Source organism: Monodelphis domestica, chromosome 1 (genome assembly GCF_027887165.1).
Source record: "Monodelphis domestica isolate mMonDom1 chromosome 1, mMonDom1.pri, whole genome shotgun sequence".
Taxonomy (NCBI): Eukaryota; Metazoa; Chordata; class Mammalia; order Didelphimorphia; family Didelphidae; genus Monodelphis; species Monodelphis domestica.
In genome coordinates, this window is record NC_077227.1 from 83,600,605 (window position 1) to 83,616,292 (window position 15,688).

The window sequence follows — 15,688 nt, forward strand, 5'->3', positions numbered from 1 at the left end:
CTTGTTTTGGGACCTTTACTGCAGTGGATTGGTCTCAATATGTACATGTATTTTTTGGCAAGGAATGTAATGAGAAAGGCAATGAGAAGCTTTCCCCAGTGTGTGTATCTTTTTTATTCCTTTAGGGTAGGCCACTCAGATTGTACCTTTCAGATTTGCCCACCTGGAAATTTAGTACAGAGAAGTCCAGGAGGGAGAGTTTTGCTTTAGCACTGAGCTTCCTATCTCCCCAGCAAACCCAGGGAAATCCTATTAGGTGAATGTCCAACTGAGAACTTCCCACTGTTAAGGATCAGTAGGGAAAAGAAGCCACAAGTGCAATAGTAGATTTTTAGTTGACTGGAGGTAGGAGGAAAAGATACCTTTTAATTTTAACACAACCTATTTCTTAATATACCTCTGTCCCTAACAGAGAAAAAAAGTTGTTCATAATCAAAAGTCCTGTGACCCCACTTATCAGTGATAAACAATGGCTTTTTCACTTGCGTGGTTGCAGGGCATTTAGGAGAAGAATGCAAAGAATCAGTCTAAAAGGAGCTTTGGAATCCCAGAGCTAAGTTGATTCTGGGAAGTAAGTAGGTATTAGTGACTAGCTTCATAGTGTCCAGTCCTGGTCCTTGGTTAAGGAAATTATGCATGAGTTCAATTTAGTGAAGCATTTGTAATAAGCTTTGAGGTCTCTATTCCATTGATGATCCTTAGGTTTTGCTAAGGAGGTTAAAACAAAAAACCTCTCGGGTTCATTTGCTGATTTTTCTCTTTCTCTCCTCTTTGTTTTGTTTCTCTCCAAGGATATGCCTTTCTGCTGTTCCAGGAAGAAAGCTCAGTACAAGCTTTGATAGATGCCTGTCTAGAAGAAGATGGTAAACTTTACCTATGTGTGTCAAGTCCCACCATAAAAGATAAACCGGTAAGTAATACCCTGCCAGCTGTTTCTTTGTTCATCCTGGAGTGCATGTGGCCCTGTTCTTCTCTTCTTTGTAACTGAAGCACTTGGTACTGGGATCTGCTTACCCAGGATAATGTTTGCATGCAGTGGAATTGTAGCTTTGGTGTTGAAAAGTTAATTGCAAATTATTCAAGACTTCATCTTTTTTTTGCGACCTTTGGATTTCTCTCTATAAATAGATGTGCCATGGTCTCTTTTTCTAGGGCTCTGGTGAGGTAATTGATGTTAAAATCTAAATTGAAGTAATAGTGATCGTCAGTATTGTTGGCAACTGTCTTCTATAATTAGATTAGAGCAGAATTGAAGAATTATGATAATAATCATCAGAATTTGCATGATTATATGTACAGGGTACTGTACTACATTTTGTCCAAAGCCAGTTACGTAGACCCGTTCCTTATTGTCTCGAAATTCAGAATATTAGACATAGTATCAGTTCTCACCAAAGTCATACTTTCTGACACAGATGAGACTTTTTTTTAAGATTTAGCATCCAGAGAAGTATTATAAACCAGAAGGTGCTGCATTTAAGTATAGATTTGGCTGCTGTTACTTACAAAAACCGATGGCTAGGCATCTGTGGTTGCCTTGGCATAGAGTGTGAGAGAAAGACAACTATTTGGAGAGGAAAACTTCCTTTGGTCAAAGTAGGGGTCATAGAGAAGATATATGGGAATTAAGAAGAATTGAAAGATCTTGGTAATTATATGACAAAGGTAGAAGATGATTTTGGAGTACTGGTTGAGGGCAAACACAAGGAGTGGGATGTTTTTACTATAGATTGGCTCTGTCCACAAGTGCAGGCTGATCAGGAAGAATAGGAAGGAGATTAGAGAGAGGATTCTCAATTATCTGGATCAGCTGGTTTGATGTAGCTTTGTAGCTCATCAGTCTCAAAAGGATGATGACATCAGATAGCAGGCTTTATGGGAAGAGAGTTCGTAGAACAATGCTATGTGGCCATAATTAGGCTGGGAGGAGGGCTTGGAGAGGAAGATATGCAACTGGTGATAGTAGCATTAGGAGACAAGAAGCTTATGGTCTAAACTGAAGGATCTGGAAGAAGCAAAGTGTTGAGGCCCTTAAAGATGGTGTACTTTGCTTAAAAGCTATGGGGAATTAGGTAAAACGTTGGCATTCAAGGACTAAAGGAGTGGAATAAGGCTTGATAAAATTGTATGTGGAATGGAGGTGGGGATGCCAGGGGTCAGGAATGCAATTTGAGGTTGATTAGAGTTTTAAGTTCTGGAACCAAGGAAAGAGTCTGTCTAGGGTCCTGAAGAAGAGACACAGGAAGGAGCTTATATTTTCTATCTCTGGTCTTAACAGAATACTAAAGACTTCAGGCAAGTGTTTGGAAGAACCTGAGGTTTTCAGCAAAATACTGAAATGGCAGAAAACTCATTTAGACTTCCTCTAGGTTTGTGACAGGGAAGCTAATGTTCAGTTGGAGTAAGTGAACACAAATGTGGAGTGTCAGAAGCCAATATTTTAGGTAGGCACATAATTAGTATAGATTGTTTTTATTGTAAATGGACCCAATACTCTTGGAATTAAGGATTCTTGAAAATGATGTGACAGCATGGCATTTAGGAAAATATGTTCACTCTGGAGTCAGAGGACCTGGGTTCAAATGCCACCCTGCTACTTTTTATCTCTATGACTGTGAGCATCATGTAACTTCCTTGGGCCCCAGTTCCCCTTTGATAAAAAATGAGATGGTTGAACTAGTTGGCCTCTGGTTGTGGGGTTTTCCTTAATGGACCTCCCTGATTAGCAGGGTCCCACAAGGGAAGGGGCTCACCTTTGTGATGGGACCCGAGGAGAGATAGGAACCGAGAACCAGGGTGGAGAATGAAAGACAAGGACAAGTCAGTGGTTGGATAGGGCAGGCAACCCCTATGATACTCCCCTTGATAGGAAAGTATGAGTACAAAGGAACATGAGGTAGATGAGGAGATTAAGATAGGGAATGCAGGCTGAGATGGTTACAGCCTCGGGGAAGGAGAAGGTCAAGAAGAGAGAGACATAGTCATTGAGGAGCCCAGTGGAGCTCCATGAAAGGGGAGAGAAAGCCAAGAGGAAGTTCATGGGTTTGCCTCTGAATTTATTCCTGTCCTGCTTGGGCGGTACTCCCAAGCACGTAGTAACCACATCACAAAGTATAGACAATTAAGATTGGGTGGCAAGGTAGAGGGAACACCTTTGGGCGTGTAGATTGCAAACCGTGCTTTCCCGGGGAATTGAGTCCGAGCATGTTAATGAGTTTGTCTTAGCCAAGGGCCGCATGGCCAGTTCAAGGTTACATTCACAAGCCTCATTGGTATAACCTTATGCTTGGAGACAAAGTAACCATACAGTCATTTATATTTCATAGATGTGCTTGGAATGCTACACTGGTTTCCCATCTAGCTCTAGATCCATGGCCCTATGATTGGAGTAGTTTTTTTGTTATAGAAATATTCCTAGAAAACCAAGTTTTAGTTTCTTTGTATCTACAAATGTATGTATATATATATATTATAGTTTAGTTTGGGGAGCATTAATGAAGTCTTTACACTGAAGTCCCATGTCGCTGTGAATCACTAGTATTGGTTATGCACAGCATTCACAACCAGAACTTACCACATAAATTAGCTTAATGAAATTTTTTATGGACAGCATGATTGTTCTCAAATCAAAACCTGACTCACCAGATTTTAAATCTTCATTTGATCCCATTTTGTATTCCAACCACAATGGCCCCACACCTAATTTCCTTATTACTTTTAACTCTGGTTCCACATCTGCTTTGAGCCTCCTCTGCTTCTATTTTCTTCCAAACCTAAGCCATTCCTCCTAATACACTTTTGATTTGTTGTGTGTTGTCCTGGAGACCCAGATTTCTGACCTTCTCCATGAACCATGTTCATTCAGTTCTAGACCTTCCATCTACTTTATAAACATACCAGAAGAAAGAGAATGAGGTACAAGACTGGTGCCAACAAAAATTTTGGAGCCATACCTCCGTTCTCTGCCCCTTCTTTTTTATTTCATAGATCTCCTTCCTTACAATTCCCAGAACTCAAGGGCCCGCAATTCCTTAATACCCCTTCTCAATTTTCACACCTCCTCTCTGTCCTTCAAAGTGGATCATGATCCAAATTCCAAAAATATTTTCCAATTCAACAAGTATTTATTAAATACCTATGTGTAAGTCACTTGAGTTCAGTTAATTAGTTCTTTCCTTCCCCACATCCATCAAAACACTAATACTTTCCTGGGGAGCAGCAGAAAGAGGTTTAGGGTTAGAGCCAGTGGCCCTAGTTTTATGTCCTGGTTCTATTGCTCACCTGTACACCTTGGGTATATCACTTAAATCATATGGTCTTCAGCTTTCTGATTTAAAAAGAGAGAGAGATTCTTTCCAGAATACATAAAATCTTTGATTCTATTAATCTATGCCCTCCTCTTATAAGGATTCTCATTCTTTTTCTGTGAATTAGTTCCATCAGATTGTTTTTCTTTCATCTAGCACTAATATCTGAATGGTTGGTAGCTTACCTTCTCTTCTTACAAGTTTCCTGCTCTCAAGCCCCACTGAAGATTCCAGCACTGGTAGTTTTCCCTGTTCCCAGCATGCACTGTCTCCAACCCAGGAATTTCTTTTAAAAGACAGTCAACAGTTTTATAAAAGTGATTACAAAGAATTTCGAAAAGACCTTTATTACATTGATGGACTTCCTTTGGAGGATTTATGGGAAGAAATAATAATAATAATAGTGAATCCTTTACATACATTTTCATTTGATCCTTACATCAAGCCTGTGAGTTAAGTATCAGAGGTAAGATTCCTATAAACAGATGAAGAAATTGACCTACCCATGGTCACACAATTAGTCAGAGAAGAGATTTAAACCCAAGTCTTCCTGACCCCAACTCTAACATTCTTTCCTTTACACAGTGTGTGCGCACACACACACACATACACACACACACACGAGATTATACAAGAGTTGCCTAAGAATGAGCAGGCATGGAAGGCTGTGATCTCTATTATTGGAGGGAGAGATCACATATCTCCCTGCATGATTATTGTTTCAAAAGACCCCCCCAATCCTCAAATCTACCACAAAGTACATTCCCAATAATAAGCAAATCTTCTGAGAAGAATGATTATAACTGATAGTACATATCACTCTCTACTTTTACATTTATTTATTGTTAACGGAAAAGACAAGAGCTCGCTGTACTGAGAGAGAAAATCTGGGTTCGGATGTGTGTTTTAACAGTAATCATTTGATACCAGCACCTATTGTCTTTGACCAAACATTTTGTGGTCTTTTAGTGTCGTCTTTATTTAAGGTGTGGTAATCATTGGGTATATTTTTTAACTCTGTCCAGATGTAAATAGCTGACAGCTATACCGTGTGCTAAGGTGCTGAGGGCTAGAGAGGGGATGGATGGTAGAATTCTAGGACCAGGCTAAGCACAAGGCAGAGTAGCCTTCTTCTGGGATTAGCACATTCTGGTTTGCAAGCCCTTCTGGAGTAGATATCTTGGGTCTTCAGAAGGGCATTAGAACTGACTCCCATTTCCCTCCCTGCAACTTTCCCCATAAATATTTGCTTTGGCAGTGTTTAAATAACTTAAAGAGGCAGATGGTATTTGGAAGAGATGGGTTTGAGCCTAGCTTTGCTACTTGCTACCTTTGTAACTTATTTTCCTTATGTATAAAATGAAGAGATTATACTAGGTGGTATCTATATTCTTCCAGTAATAAATTATATTATTAATTTCTATAAAATATTTTGTAAAGGCAGCTAGGTGGTACAGCAGATATAGTGCTAGACCTTGAGTCAGGGAGGCCTGAGTTAAAATCTCACCTTAGATACTAATTAGCCTGTGTGACCCTGGGCAAGTCATTTAACCTCTATGTGCTTCATTTTCTTCATCTGTAAAATGAGGATAGTATCTCCTCTCCAGGTTGTTGTGGAATCATATGAAATAATATTTCTAAAGCTCTTTGCAAATCTTATTTGTGTTATTATTCTTTTTTATTACTAATTCCAATTTTATTACTAATTGCACAATTATTAGCTATATCATCATGCAGAGTCACCATAAATTTTGTTTGGCTACAACACCAGACTTAATCCATATATTCCTAGGTATGTTAGTTGGCTGCTCACATAGGATTGTTATCTGCCCCAAACTTATAAATCTATATATGTACATGGAAAGGCATGAATGCCCTGGGAATAGAAAAGCCAGTTCTCCATTTGTTGCTTCCTAGAAACTCTCGTGGTTGTTGTTTCCTCTCTTGAGTCCATTTAGACATTTCCCATGGTGTATTTATTACCTATATTTATTAAATGCCTGCTTTGTGAAGGGCGCTGATCTAAGCTCTAGGGATCAGAAAGGCTACATTTTGAGTATAATAGAAAGTTTGTTTGAGAGATAGCATAGTATAAAACTGTCAAGCATGCATACTCGATTAAAATGTAACTGGTTAATGATTAATACAATAAAGAAAATTACAACTGGCATAGTTAATGTTAGTATGAGGTTTTCTACGTAAATATGTGGCTGGCAAGGATCCTTATTTATGATTTCAATTTGAGCTTGACTCCACTAGTATAATTGATAGACTACTGGACCCAGAGTCAGGAAGACCTTCAAAGGGTTCAGTGACCACCTCTACCATTCCCTGGCTCTGTAAACCATGAGCAAGTCATGACCTTCTTACCTTTACTTTCTTTTTCTGTTAAATGGGGCTAATAATATCCATAGTTTCAAGCTCAAAGGGTTGTTGACTGTTTTAATGGCCTAAACTCTGTAGCCTAGACATTGTCACCTCCATTCAAGATTGAGACTTCCTGACCTTTCTGTGGCATCATATACATACCTAAATATTAAAGCCTTAAGGCAGACTGAAACATCTTTGTCCCAGGGCAACACAATTTAGAGGGCACTGCTAGCACTTTTATTCCTTTACTGGGTAGAGACAACAGAGCCGTATCTCCAAATAGCAAGAATAAATCATTAAAATAGAAGCTACCTGATGACATGTTTCCTCCCCTAAACCCCCTTGGCCCACTCTAGTGAGCGCCTCCATGGCCCAGCCTCGTCTTTTCCTTCCCAGAAGTGGCCTTGAAGTGCCTTCAGTTTGTCAGCTCTTCCCCTTGGGGGAGTCTGAGATCTCTTTTCTTCCTCTCCTCTCCCCTCTGTCTTTCAATACTGGAACTTGTCTCAAAAGGTTAATTTGAGAGTGTCTTTGTGTTTTATATACACACACACACATACACACGCATATACATGCATAGCTCTGTAAATGCAGCTATTAATACTACATATTTTTCCAAAATACTACCACATCCTTCTTGTCTAATCCTCATGAATCACTACATGAGTTGGACGGGCCAGGTTGGGTTATCCTTATTTTATGGAGGAAAAAATGGAAGTTGATTGGTAGGTTGGCTTCCCCAGAGTTATAGGTATAGTAAATAATGAAGCCAAGTCTTTAACACCTAAGTCTATTCACCTGGAAAAGTAGACACGCCATGCCCTATCTTCTGTACCCTATACCTGTGCAGAAATCCTAAGCCTTTTTGGTTAAGTAAGAAGAAATAGATAGCAAATGCTCTGTAGCGACAATCAGTGAAGGCTGAAAATACCACATGGGGCATTTAAAGCCAAATTGAATATGCTTCTTATGCCATAGAAAAGTAGGGCACGCATGCTCTCACATTCCTCATGTTAATCAAATACAGAAAGACATTACTTTGCAATTATTTTCCTACCCCAAGTTCCTCCTCCAATATCCTTAAATGTTGTGTGGGTGACAACATGGTATATAATAGAAGGAGCATCAGTCACTCAGCAAACCATTTATTAGGCATATCTTGTGAACCTGTCTCCAGATGGAAAGTTGCAGACCTAAGTTCTAACTATCCCAAACTATATATGTGACCTCAGGTGAGTCCCTTAATTTCTGTGAATCTAAATGTTTTTTTCCTGGGTCAGCTAGGTAGATAAAGTGTGAGACCTGGAGTAAGGAAGACCCAGGTTCAAATCTAGCCTCAGACATTTACTAGCCGTGTGACTCTGGGCAAGTCATTTAACCCTGTTAGTCTCAGTTCTTCATCCGTAAAATGAGCAGGAGAAGTAAATGGCAAAACACTCTAGAATCTTTGCCAAGAAATCCCAAAAAAGAATTAGGAAGAGTTTAACATGACTGAAAAATGACTAAACAACAAAAAATGTTTTTCCCATCTGTAAAATGAGAGGGTCAGACTAGATCTTTAATAAGCTTTCTAACTTGAAAAAACTGTTTTTCTGTATTATAACTCCACTTCTCTTGTCCTCTTCTTTCCATGAATTCAACAATAAAGCCAGTTTCCTCATTTGGCCTAAAAGCCTTTCTTTTTATAATATTCTGGAAAGCATGATGGGCTTGGGGTCAGATGGTTCGAGTTCAAATGCCAACTCTTCTATTTAGGTTAATTCACTGAATCTCAAGTGGTAAAATCTGTAAAATTAGGATGATATTTGCACTGTGAAACTCAGAGGTTTGCTGTGAATAAAATGCTTTTTATATGATAAAGCATTTATGTAACACAGCTCCAATGAGTCCTGGCTATCTTAATATTTGACCAGGCTTCTCTCCAATTCATTCCACAAACATTAAGCACCTATTATGTGCAAGGTACCTTTCTTCTGTTCTGGGAGATATGAAGACAAAGATAAAATAGCCCCTCCCCTTAAGGAGCTTACCTTCCACTGGAGAGAGAAGGGAGAGTACAGCATGTACCCAAGTAAGAACCACATATGTGCTAAGTAATGCAGTGTAATTATAAGAGGGAGAGAGAGAGAGTCCTAATAAGTGAGGGAGCAGGGCTGAATACATAAAGCCTCTAGCAAAGGAAATATGAGCCATGAGCTGTGCTTTGTAGGAAAGGTAAGAGGATGACTTAGTCAATCAGGAACTTTCACAGATGTCATTAATTTCAGTCTGCTCTTGAGCGGTGGAAGAAACTGCCCTTTCGATCCATGTTTAGTGGACTGAAAGCGCTAAGGATGATCCCAAATGTGTGGCTGTCCTTCAGACCCTGGAAGAGTTTGACTTATCCTAGGGCTGACATCTTGCAAGTATTAGATTCATGGGCAATTGATGAAATTCTGATCAGCAAGCCAGGTCCTCACAAACCTTGGTCCATTATCAGATGGTCCTGAAATTACAGATATGTACCACATATTGGAATATCTTAGTCAATTGAATTAACTGCTTTGGGTCAGAATTGCATGAAGATAGAAACTTGAAGCTCAGTGACTTAATTAAAATACTATTCCTGTACCCCAGATTGCTATCCTTGACATTTTTTTTAAGCCTCTACCTTCTGTCTTAGAATCTATACTAAGTATTGGTTTCATGGAAGAAGAGCAGTAAGGTTAGATAATTGGGATTAAGTGACTTGGCCAGAATCACACAACTAGGAAGTGCCCAAGGTCAAATTTGAACCCATGACCTCCTATCTCTAGTTCTGACTATCTAGTGAACCGCCTAGCTACCTCTATTTTAGACACTTTCTATAGCTACCTAAGTGATGTTGCTTGATCTAAAAGCTACAGAAATAATTGCGTTGATACATTAAGGAAACATGGAAATGATGAGAGTGAATGCAGAACTGGAATGTGGCAAATGGTTAACTAGCATATGAAATCCATTTGCATTTTCTGGACCATAAAACACCTCATCTTCTTTTTAAGAATCCAGTTTCACAATTTATAACCAGTCTCAAAGATAACTGCTCTTTATTAACTAGTTTAGACTCTTTGGGGGGAGATATCATTACCATAGCCACATGGAGCTGGTACTTCTTGCCTGTTCTCTTCCTGATTCACTGCCGTTCACTCTCATCAAGGAATAAGTCACACTATATAGCTCTGGCACTCAAAGATACTGGCAGGACACCTGTGGAAACCGAAGCAGATGTTCATAGTTAGTCCAAATCACTCTCACAAACCTCAGTTTGAAATCTCTTGAGAAAGTATGTGCAGACCTAATGAGAAGAGCCAGAAGAAAAGAACTTTGAAAGTGAAGGGACCTACACACGTCCACTAAGTAAGACACCTCTGAATCAGTTAGAAAATCTTCTTGGTTCAGAGATGTGGGAACCATTCCAGATGAGAATCCACAAATGCCTTATCAGTTTGCTCAGCCCTTCTGAAACTGTTAAACAGATAAATTCTATCAGCTTCAAACCCGTATAGAAATTGAAGTCACCATTGCAGATGCCTAATCATCTCTTGGAAAAAATAGGTTATAATTTTTAAAGAATAGTACTTGCTTAGGTAAATCACTTTGCTCACAGCAATAACTATGGGGAAGGAGGTAAGCAGTACCTAAAGGTAAGCAATGATATCCCCATTTTATAGGTGCAGAATATGAGACACAAAGAGGTTTTCTGACTTGCTTTATGGTTCCATGACTAGTAAGACCAGGACTAGTAGTCTTCTCACTCAGGATACTTGAGATAGGCTACTCCACAGAAGCTCTTCATCATAGTTCAAACTGCGAACAGAACTGAGCAGTTCTAGTAAGAATGTCACAAACATTAGGCTTCTAAATACACACTCATTGGGGCTTAACTTTAATCCTTCTGGTACAAGAGGGGCCACCATGAACATCCATCTCTGTAGGAACAATATCTCCTGAGCCATTGAACCCTAGGGTGAGGGTACTGGCAGACGGGCAGTATTGGTGAACCACCTTTTGTGGTATTAATATCTTCTGGCCAACCGAAATTATCCTCGATTGTAAAACAACTTAGATGATTCTTTATAAACCAAAACATTAACAACCAAATTATCTATGGTACTTTTTGTAATACAGGTTTTTAAGCATATGCCCAGTCCTAGGTTTGGAAACGTTGTGGAACAGTATCCAGAATGCCACATTTGAATTATTAATCAGTAGCTGGAAGGATCCCAGAAGTGTTACCATGGCCTGCTGCTGTTCTTCTTTACAGTGCTGGCAGTAATGGAATATGACAGACCATCCAGCAGCCCTCAGCAGTCCTGGCATAAATGCCATTGAGCCACAGGAGCCACTTGTAACCTTAGATGCTTCTATTAGTTTTTAAGCCTTAAGTCCATACAAAGACAAACTGAAGGGAATTCTTATGGTCAGTAGCTATTTTAGGAGGACTTTTGCCAATCTGAGTAGCTTCTGTAATAAATTAACTAATTCCAGTTTCTTTCTGAAATTCTAATCTGCTTGATGTTAGAGAAAAGAGAAAGAAAGGGGAAAGATTATGTGTCAGAGGATTCTGTGGGAGGCCCTTTATTTCTTGGTCAGATTAGGTTTGACCTTGGAAACCTAAAAGGAGCTGGAGATCTTTAAAGTATCAGCTCTGAGTGTGCCATGTATCCTGGTTGCACTAATTAATGGGCAAACCCTAGCTATTAGCTGCCCTTGTTATGTTTTTCTTTCTCCCTCCATCCCCACCTCATCTGTCTCCTGGGTGCTGAAATGCTTCCCCTCTTCCTCAAAAAAAAGATCTCATTCTAGAAACAAATGTTGAAAGTTGCTTTGTAATTTTTTAAAAACTGGATTGAAAATACAAATGGGAATAATAGGTCATTATCAGGCTCTAAAAATAAGTCCCTAACAGCTGAGTGGCCACTTAAATGGGTGGGTGGCAGGGAGTTCTCTGATAGTGAGAGGAAACCCAGGATCCAATGACATAATGATGTGTGAACATGCTTTAAAAAGCTTAAACTCATTTTACATGCATCATCCATCAGGATCATTAGACTCCTGGACACTGGAGGAGTGTGTTGTAATGTGCCTCCCAAATTCACACACTGCTGTGTGTGTCCTGAGAAAGCTGTTGTTCTTATCTTCACCTCCTCCCACCCCCTACCCCCATTCCAAGAGGTCCATGCTGCTTAAAATAGAGTTGCTAAGGGCTGGGATAGGGCCAGGTCCTCCAGCCCTCTGACTCAGCTGTCCAGTGATATTACAGAAAACCTGAGTCTTGCTGACTCATTCAGGCTACCAATTCTATTTTAGCCACCATCACACCTCTCCCCCTGCCCTTTACCCCAAGCTTTCAGAATGCTTGGAGATCATCTTAGTAGCATGGTAAGAATACCCCAATAAATTATCTTAATTTATCTTAATTATCTAAATGTATCTTAAATTAGAGCTGCCATGACCTGTACCATCTACCATCAGATTAACATCTTATAGTAGGAAAATTATGGCAAACAGTTCCCATAATTCCCTTCCTCAGAGATTTCTGTCACATTGGAAATGGTAGATTTAACCTTGTAAGCAGATTTCTACCTCAGGTCTCTTCTAACATTGATTTGTAAATTAGTGTCTAAGAACCATGAAAATATTTTCCCTTAGAAATATCTCAACAATCAAGCATTTTTTAAACATCTGTGATGTGTCAAATCCATTAGGCCCTGGAAATACAAAAGTAAAACACGACAATCCTAGGTCTCAAGGAGCTTCTGTCATGTTAAGGGAGACTTATGATGGATGTGTGTGTGTGTGTGTGTGTGTATGCATGTCCAGAATAAATACAAAGGAGGGAAGAGGAGAAGGTGCTAACAATTGGAGGAATAGGAAAAACATGTAGAAAATGGGGCTAATGGTCAATTAATGGTCAAAAACCTCTTTGCCTTCATAACTGAAATACTATACATATGCAGTTAAAAATAAATAAAAGGTTCTGCTGTATTGTTAATTTAAACAAACTAAATTGTTAACTTATTTTTCCGGAATTCTGGAATTGATGTTTAATTAGAGTACGAGGAACAAGTAGAAATATATTAAAGTTGTTGAATGGAGAATTCCTAAGTACTTTGAAGGGTTTTAGAGGTTGATGGTCCACATGACTGTCTAATTTTTCTTAAGAATTTACAGCTTTCTTTTTCATTTTCAAATATATCACCCTATCTGACTATTAAAACTAACAGTAATTATTAAGTTCATTTTTCTTAATAGCAGAATGAAGGGAGACAGAGATTTTCCTGAGGTAGCCAAGCAAGAATTAGAGAGAGGTGGAAGAATAGAAAGGGGTTAAAGAGAATGTGCTGGAGAAATATTGCCTTAGATAGAATTAACTAAGCTGTAAACAATTCAGTACTACAGAAAAGGGATTCCAGAATGTATGCAAGCCCATTGGTTAATTTTATAAGAGGAAAAATGAAACATTTTAGAAGATTTAAGGTATGTATTTTTAAATTGCTTTGATTAAAATTAGAGATATTTTTTTAAACCTTACCTTCCATCTTGGAGTCAATACTGTGTATTGGCTCCTAGGCAGAAGAGTGGTAAGGGCTAGGCAATGAGGGTCAAGTGACTTGCCCCAGGGTCACACAGCTGGGAAGTGTCTGAGGTCAGATTTGAACCCAGGACCTCCCATATCTAGGCCTGGCTCTCAATCCACTGAGCTACCCAGCTGCCCCCTAAAATTAGTGATTCTTAATATACCTCCAATGACACTTTCTGTTAAATACCTTTGTTTAGAGACCATTGTGAATCCTTAATATTTCTGAATACATCAGAGATTTGCCTTGTCAGCCAAGAGGGGACTTTGGTCTTGACTTACTTAAAACATATTCAATTCCTATTAAGTTTTAGATTTTTCCATTACTTATCTCATTGTTTATGACTTTGAGAGCCAACGCAGTTTATTTAATTGAAATTTGCAGGTAGCAGTATCATTTTTCCCAATTAGAAGCAACGTTTTAGTATTTATTTCCAGGGTTCCCAGAACTATTCTAAATGCAATATAGCAACTTATAGTTACTAATGAGAAGCATCTAACATCTACATTTACTTTGTGTACTGTTAGTTCTTACAAGTATATTTCAATGCAAGTTATTCCCTTAGATTAATGTGAACTAAATGAGAAAATGTCCCATTTGGTAGTAAAGCTTGAGTAATTAATTATTCAGGTGGTTGTTACTCCTTGGTTCCCCAACCTTGATTCCCATAGAGAATAAAGGACTCTAAAAGTTTATGTAATCCAAGTTGCTTTACTTGCCATTTGTCAACAGTAATAATTTCTGTTTTTAAAATGTTACTGTTGGGGGCAGGGAGTTAACATCTAAAGGAGATTGGTGGGTTTCTGTGATATCAAGCTTGGTCCTTGAAAATCACAAATAAAGTGATTTAAGAACAATTAAATAAGACAGTAGACTAGTACTTAAATAATACAAACAATGGTAGATTTCATGGACTGACACTATTCAGAAGGCAAACTAAAATAAAACACATTTTAAGTACACATTTTTTATTTATTTCCAATGAATACTTAATTGGTGATGATAATGCAATGCTTACATTTGGATACAACCAGTCAAGTACCCAAAGCACTATGTAAGGAAGTAGCATTGGTATTTAAGATGGTGAGGTTTGGCTGAATCTGACCAAATCCATGTTGGAGTTATCACAATTTTAATACTCTTCGAAAAAATCAAATTTCAACATTTTGAAAGACTTAAAAATGACAGATTCACAGCTTGTGCTTCTGTTAAAAAAATAAGTGACCAAGGAGACATCAGCAACTACCATCCCATATTCATTCTTTTTCACATCTATAAGAATATTTGATCCTTCCCTACTACCAAGGTTATCTATGAAGAAAATGGGAGAAAGCAGGCAGATTTTTTATCAGGGTTTTTTTTTGTTTGCTTTATAGAGACTACCTCTTTATGGTCATATAACTGACTGAGTGTGGAAAATATAAAAACCCTATTCTGACTTTTACTAAATTGATTTTTTAAGCTTTTACAAAGGGATATTTGCTTCAAAGCTAATGAAAGAATAAAGGTACAAAATTTTTCACCCATTATCCTGACGGCATAAGACCCTCCTTTGCCTCATGATTCACTGTAGGAAGGGAAGGTAGATTAGACTCAGAGCATAGCTCAATTCCTTCATAGCCTTAGTCCCATCAGGTTCAAGTCCAAAGCCCATGGCTTCACTGCAGGGCCAGTCATACTATTTGGCTTGCGTGACTGGCCCCCCCACCCCCACCCACCGGCTACCCATGCCCATGTGAGAGATCTGTTCTGTGTAATTGGAATGGAAAAGGCTGTATGGTCTAAGAAGAGGGCAGAGAAGGGTGGCCTTAGACCCTTCCCATTTAACACATGCAATGAGTAAAGGAGTTCTTTACCCTCAGTTGGGGAAATCTAGGGGGAGGGAAAGCATTTAAGTATAGACAAATTGCAGTCTTGAAGGTGCCTTCAAATAAATTGTTTCCCATGTGTGCACTGAGATCATACAAGACTGTCAATATGCAACCATGAAAATGAATTTGTTCACAGATTAATAACCTCAAGAGAAGTTGCAAGCAAGGAGGCATGACACTGGTAGACATGGCATTGTGTGAACAGGAATGGATACCTGTAGAGAGTTCAAACAAAAGGACTCTATTGAAGTAGAAGTTCTACAGATGCTCCTGATCTTAGGTGGCTTTGTTTGAATTACATGGAGTTGTATTCTTGAAACTCTCACTACTTTGCAAGTGGTTGGTATAACTATCTACAGAAAAAAATATGGATAAAATCACTCATTACTCAGACAGTGGCATGCTGTTGAACAGCCAGCCAGTGGACTTGGTTGATCAGTATATACCTATCTTGACTAAGTACTGCAGATGGATGTTGATCTGGTCCTAGAACTGAGTAAGAGGAGAGTATCAGGTCGTATCATATTGGAGAGATTGCTTA

At 38.8% G+C, this 15,688-nt stretch overlaps 1 protein-coding gene across 18 annotated transcripts in view; it reads left to right on the plus strand.

The window, feature by feature from the left end:
* The window catches only part of CPEB3 (cytoplasmic polyadenylation element binding protein 3), a 226,383-nt gene that overhangs the window by 171,953 nt on the left and 38,742 nt on the right, over positions 1–15,688 (plus strand). For all 18 annotated transcript variants that reach the window (XM_007478808.3, XM_016422704.2, XM_016422730.2 and 15 more), the window contains one exon: positions 792–910. In XM_007478808.3, coding sequence (XP_007478870.1) covers positions 792–910 — 119 coding nt within the window. The remainder of the gene's footprint in view (positions 1–791; positions 911–15,688) is intronic.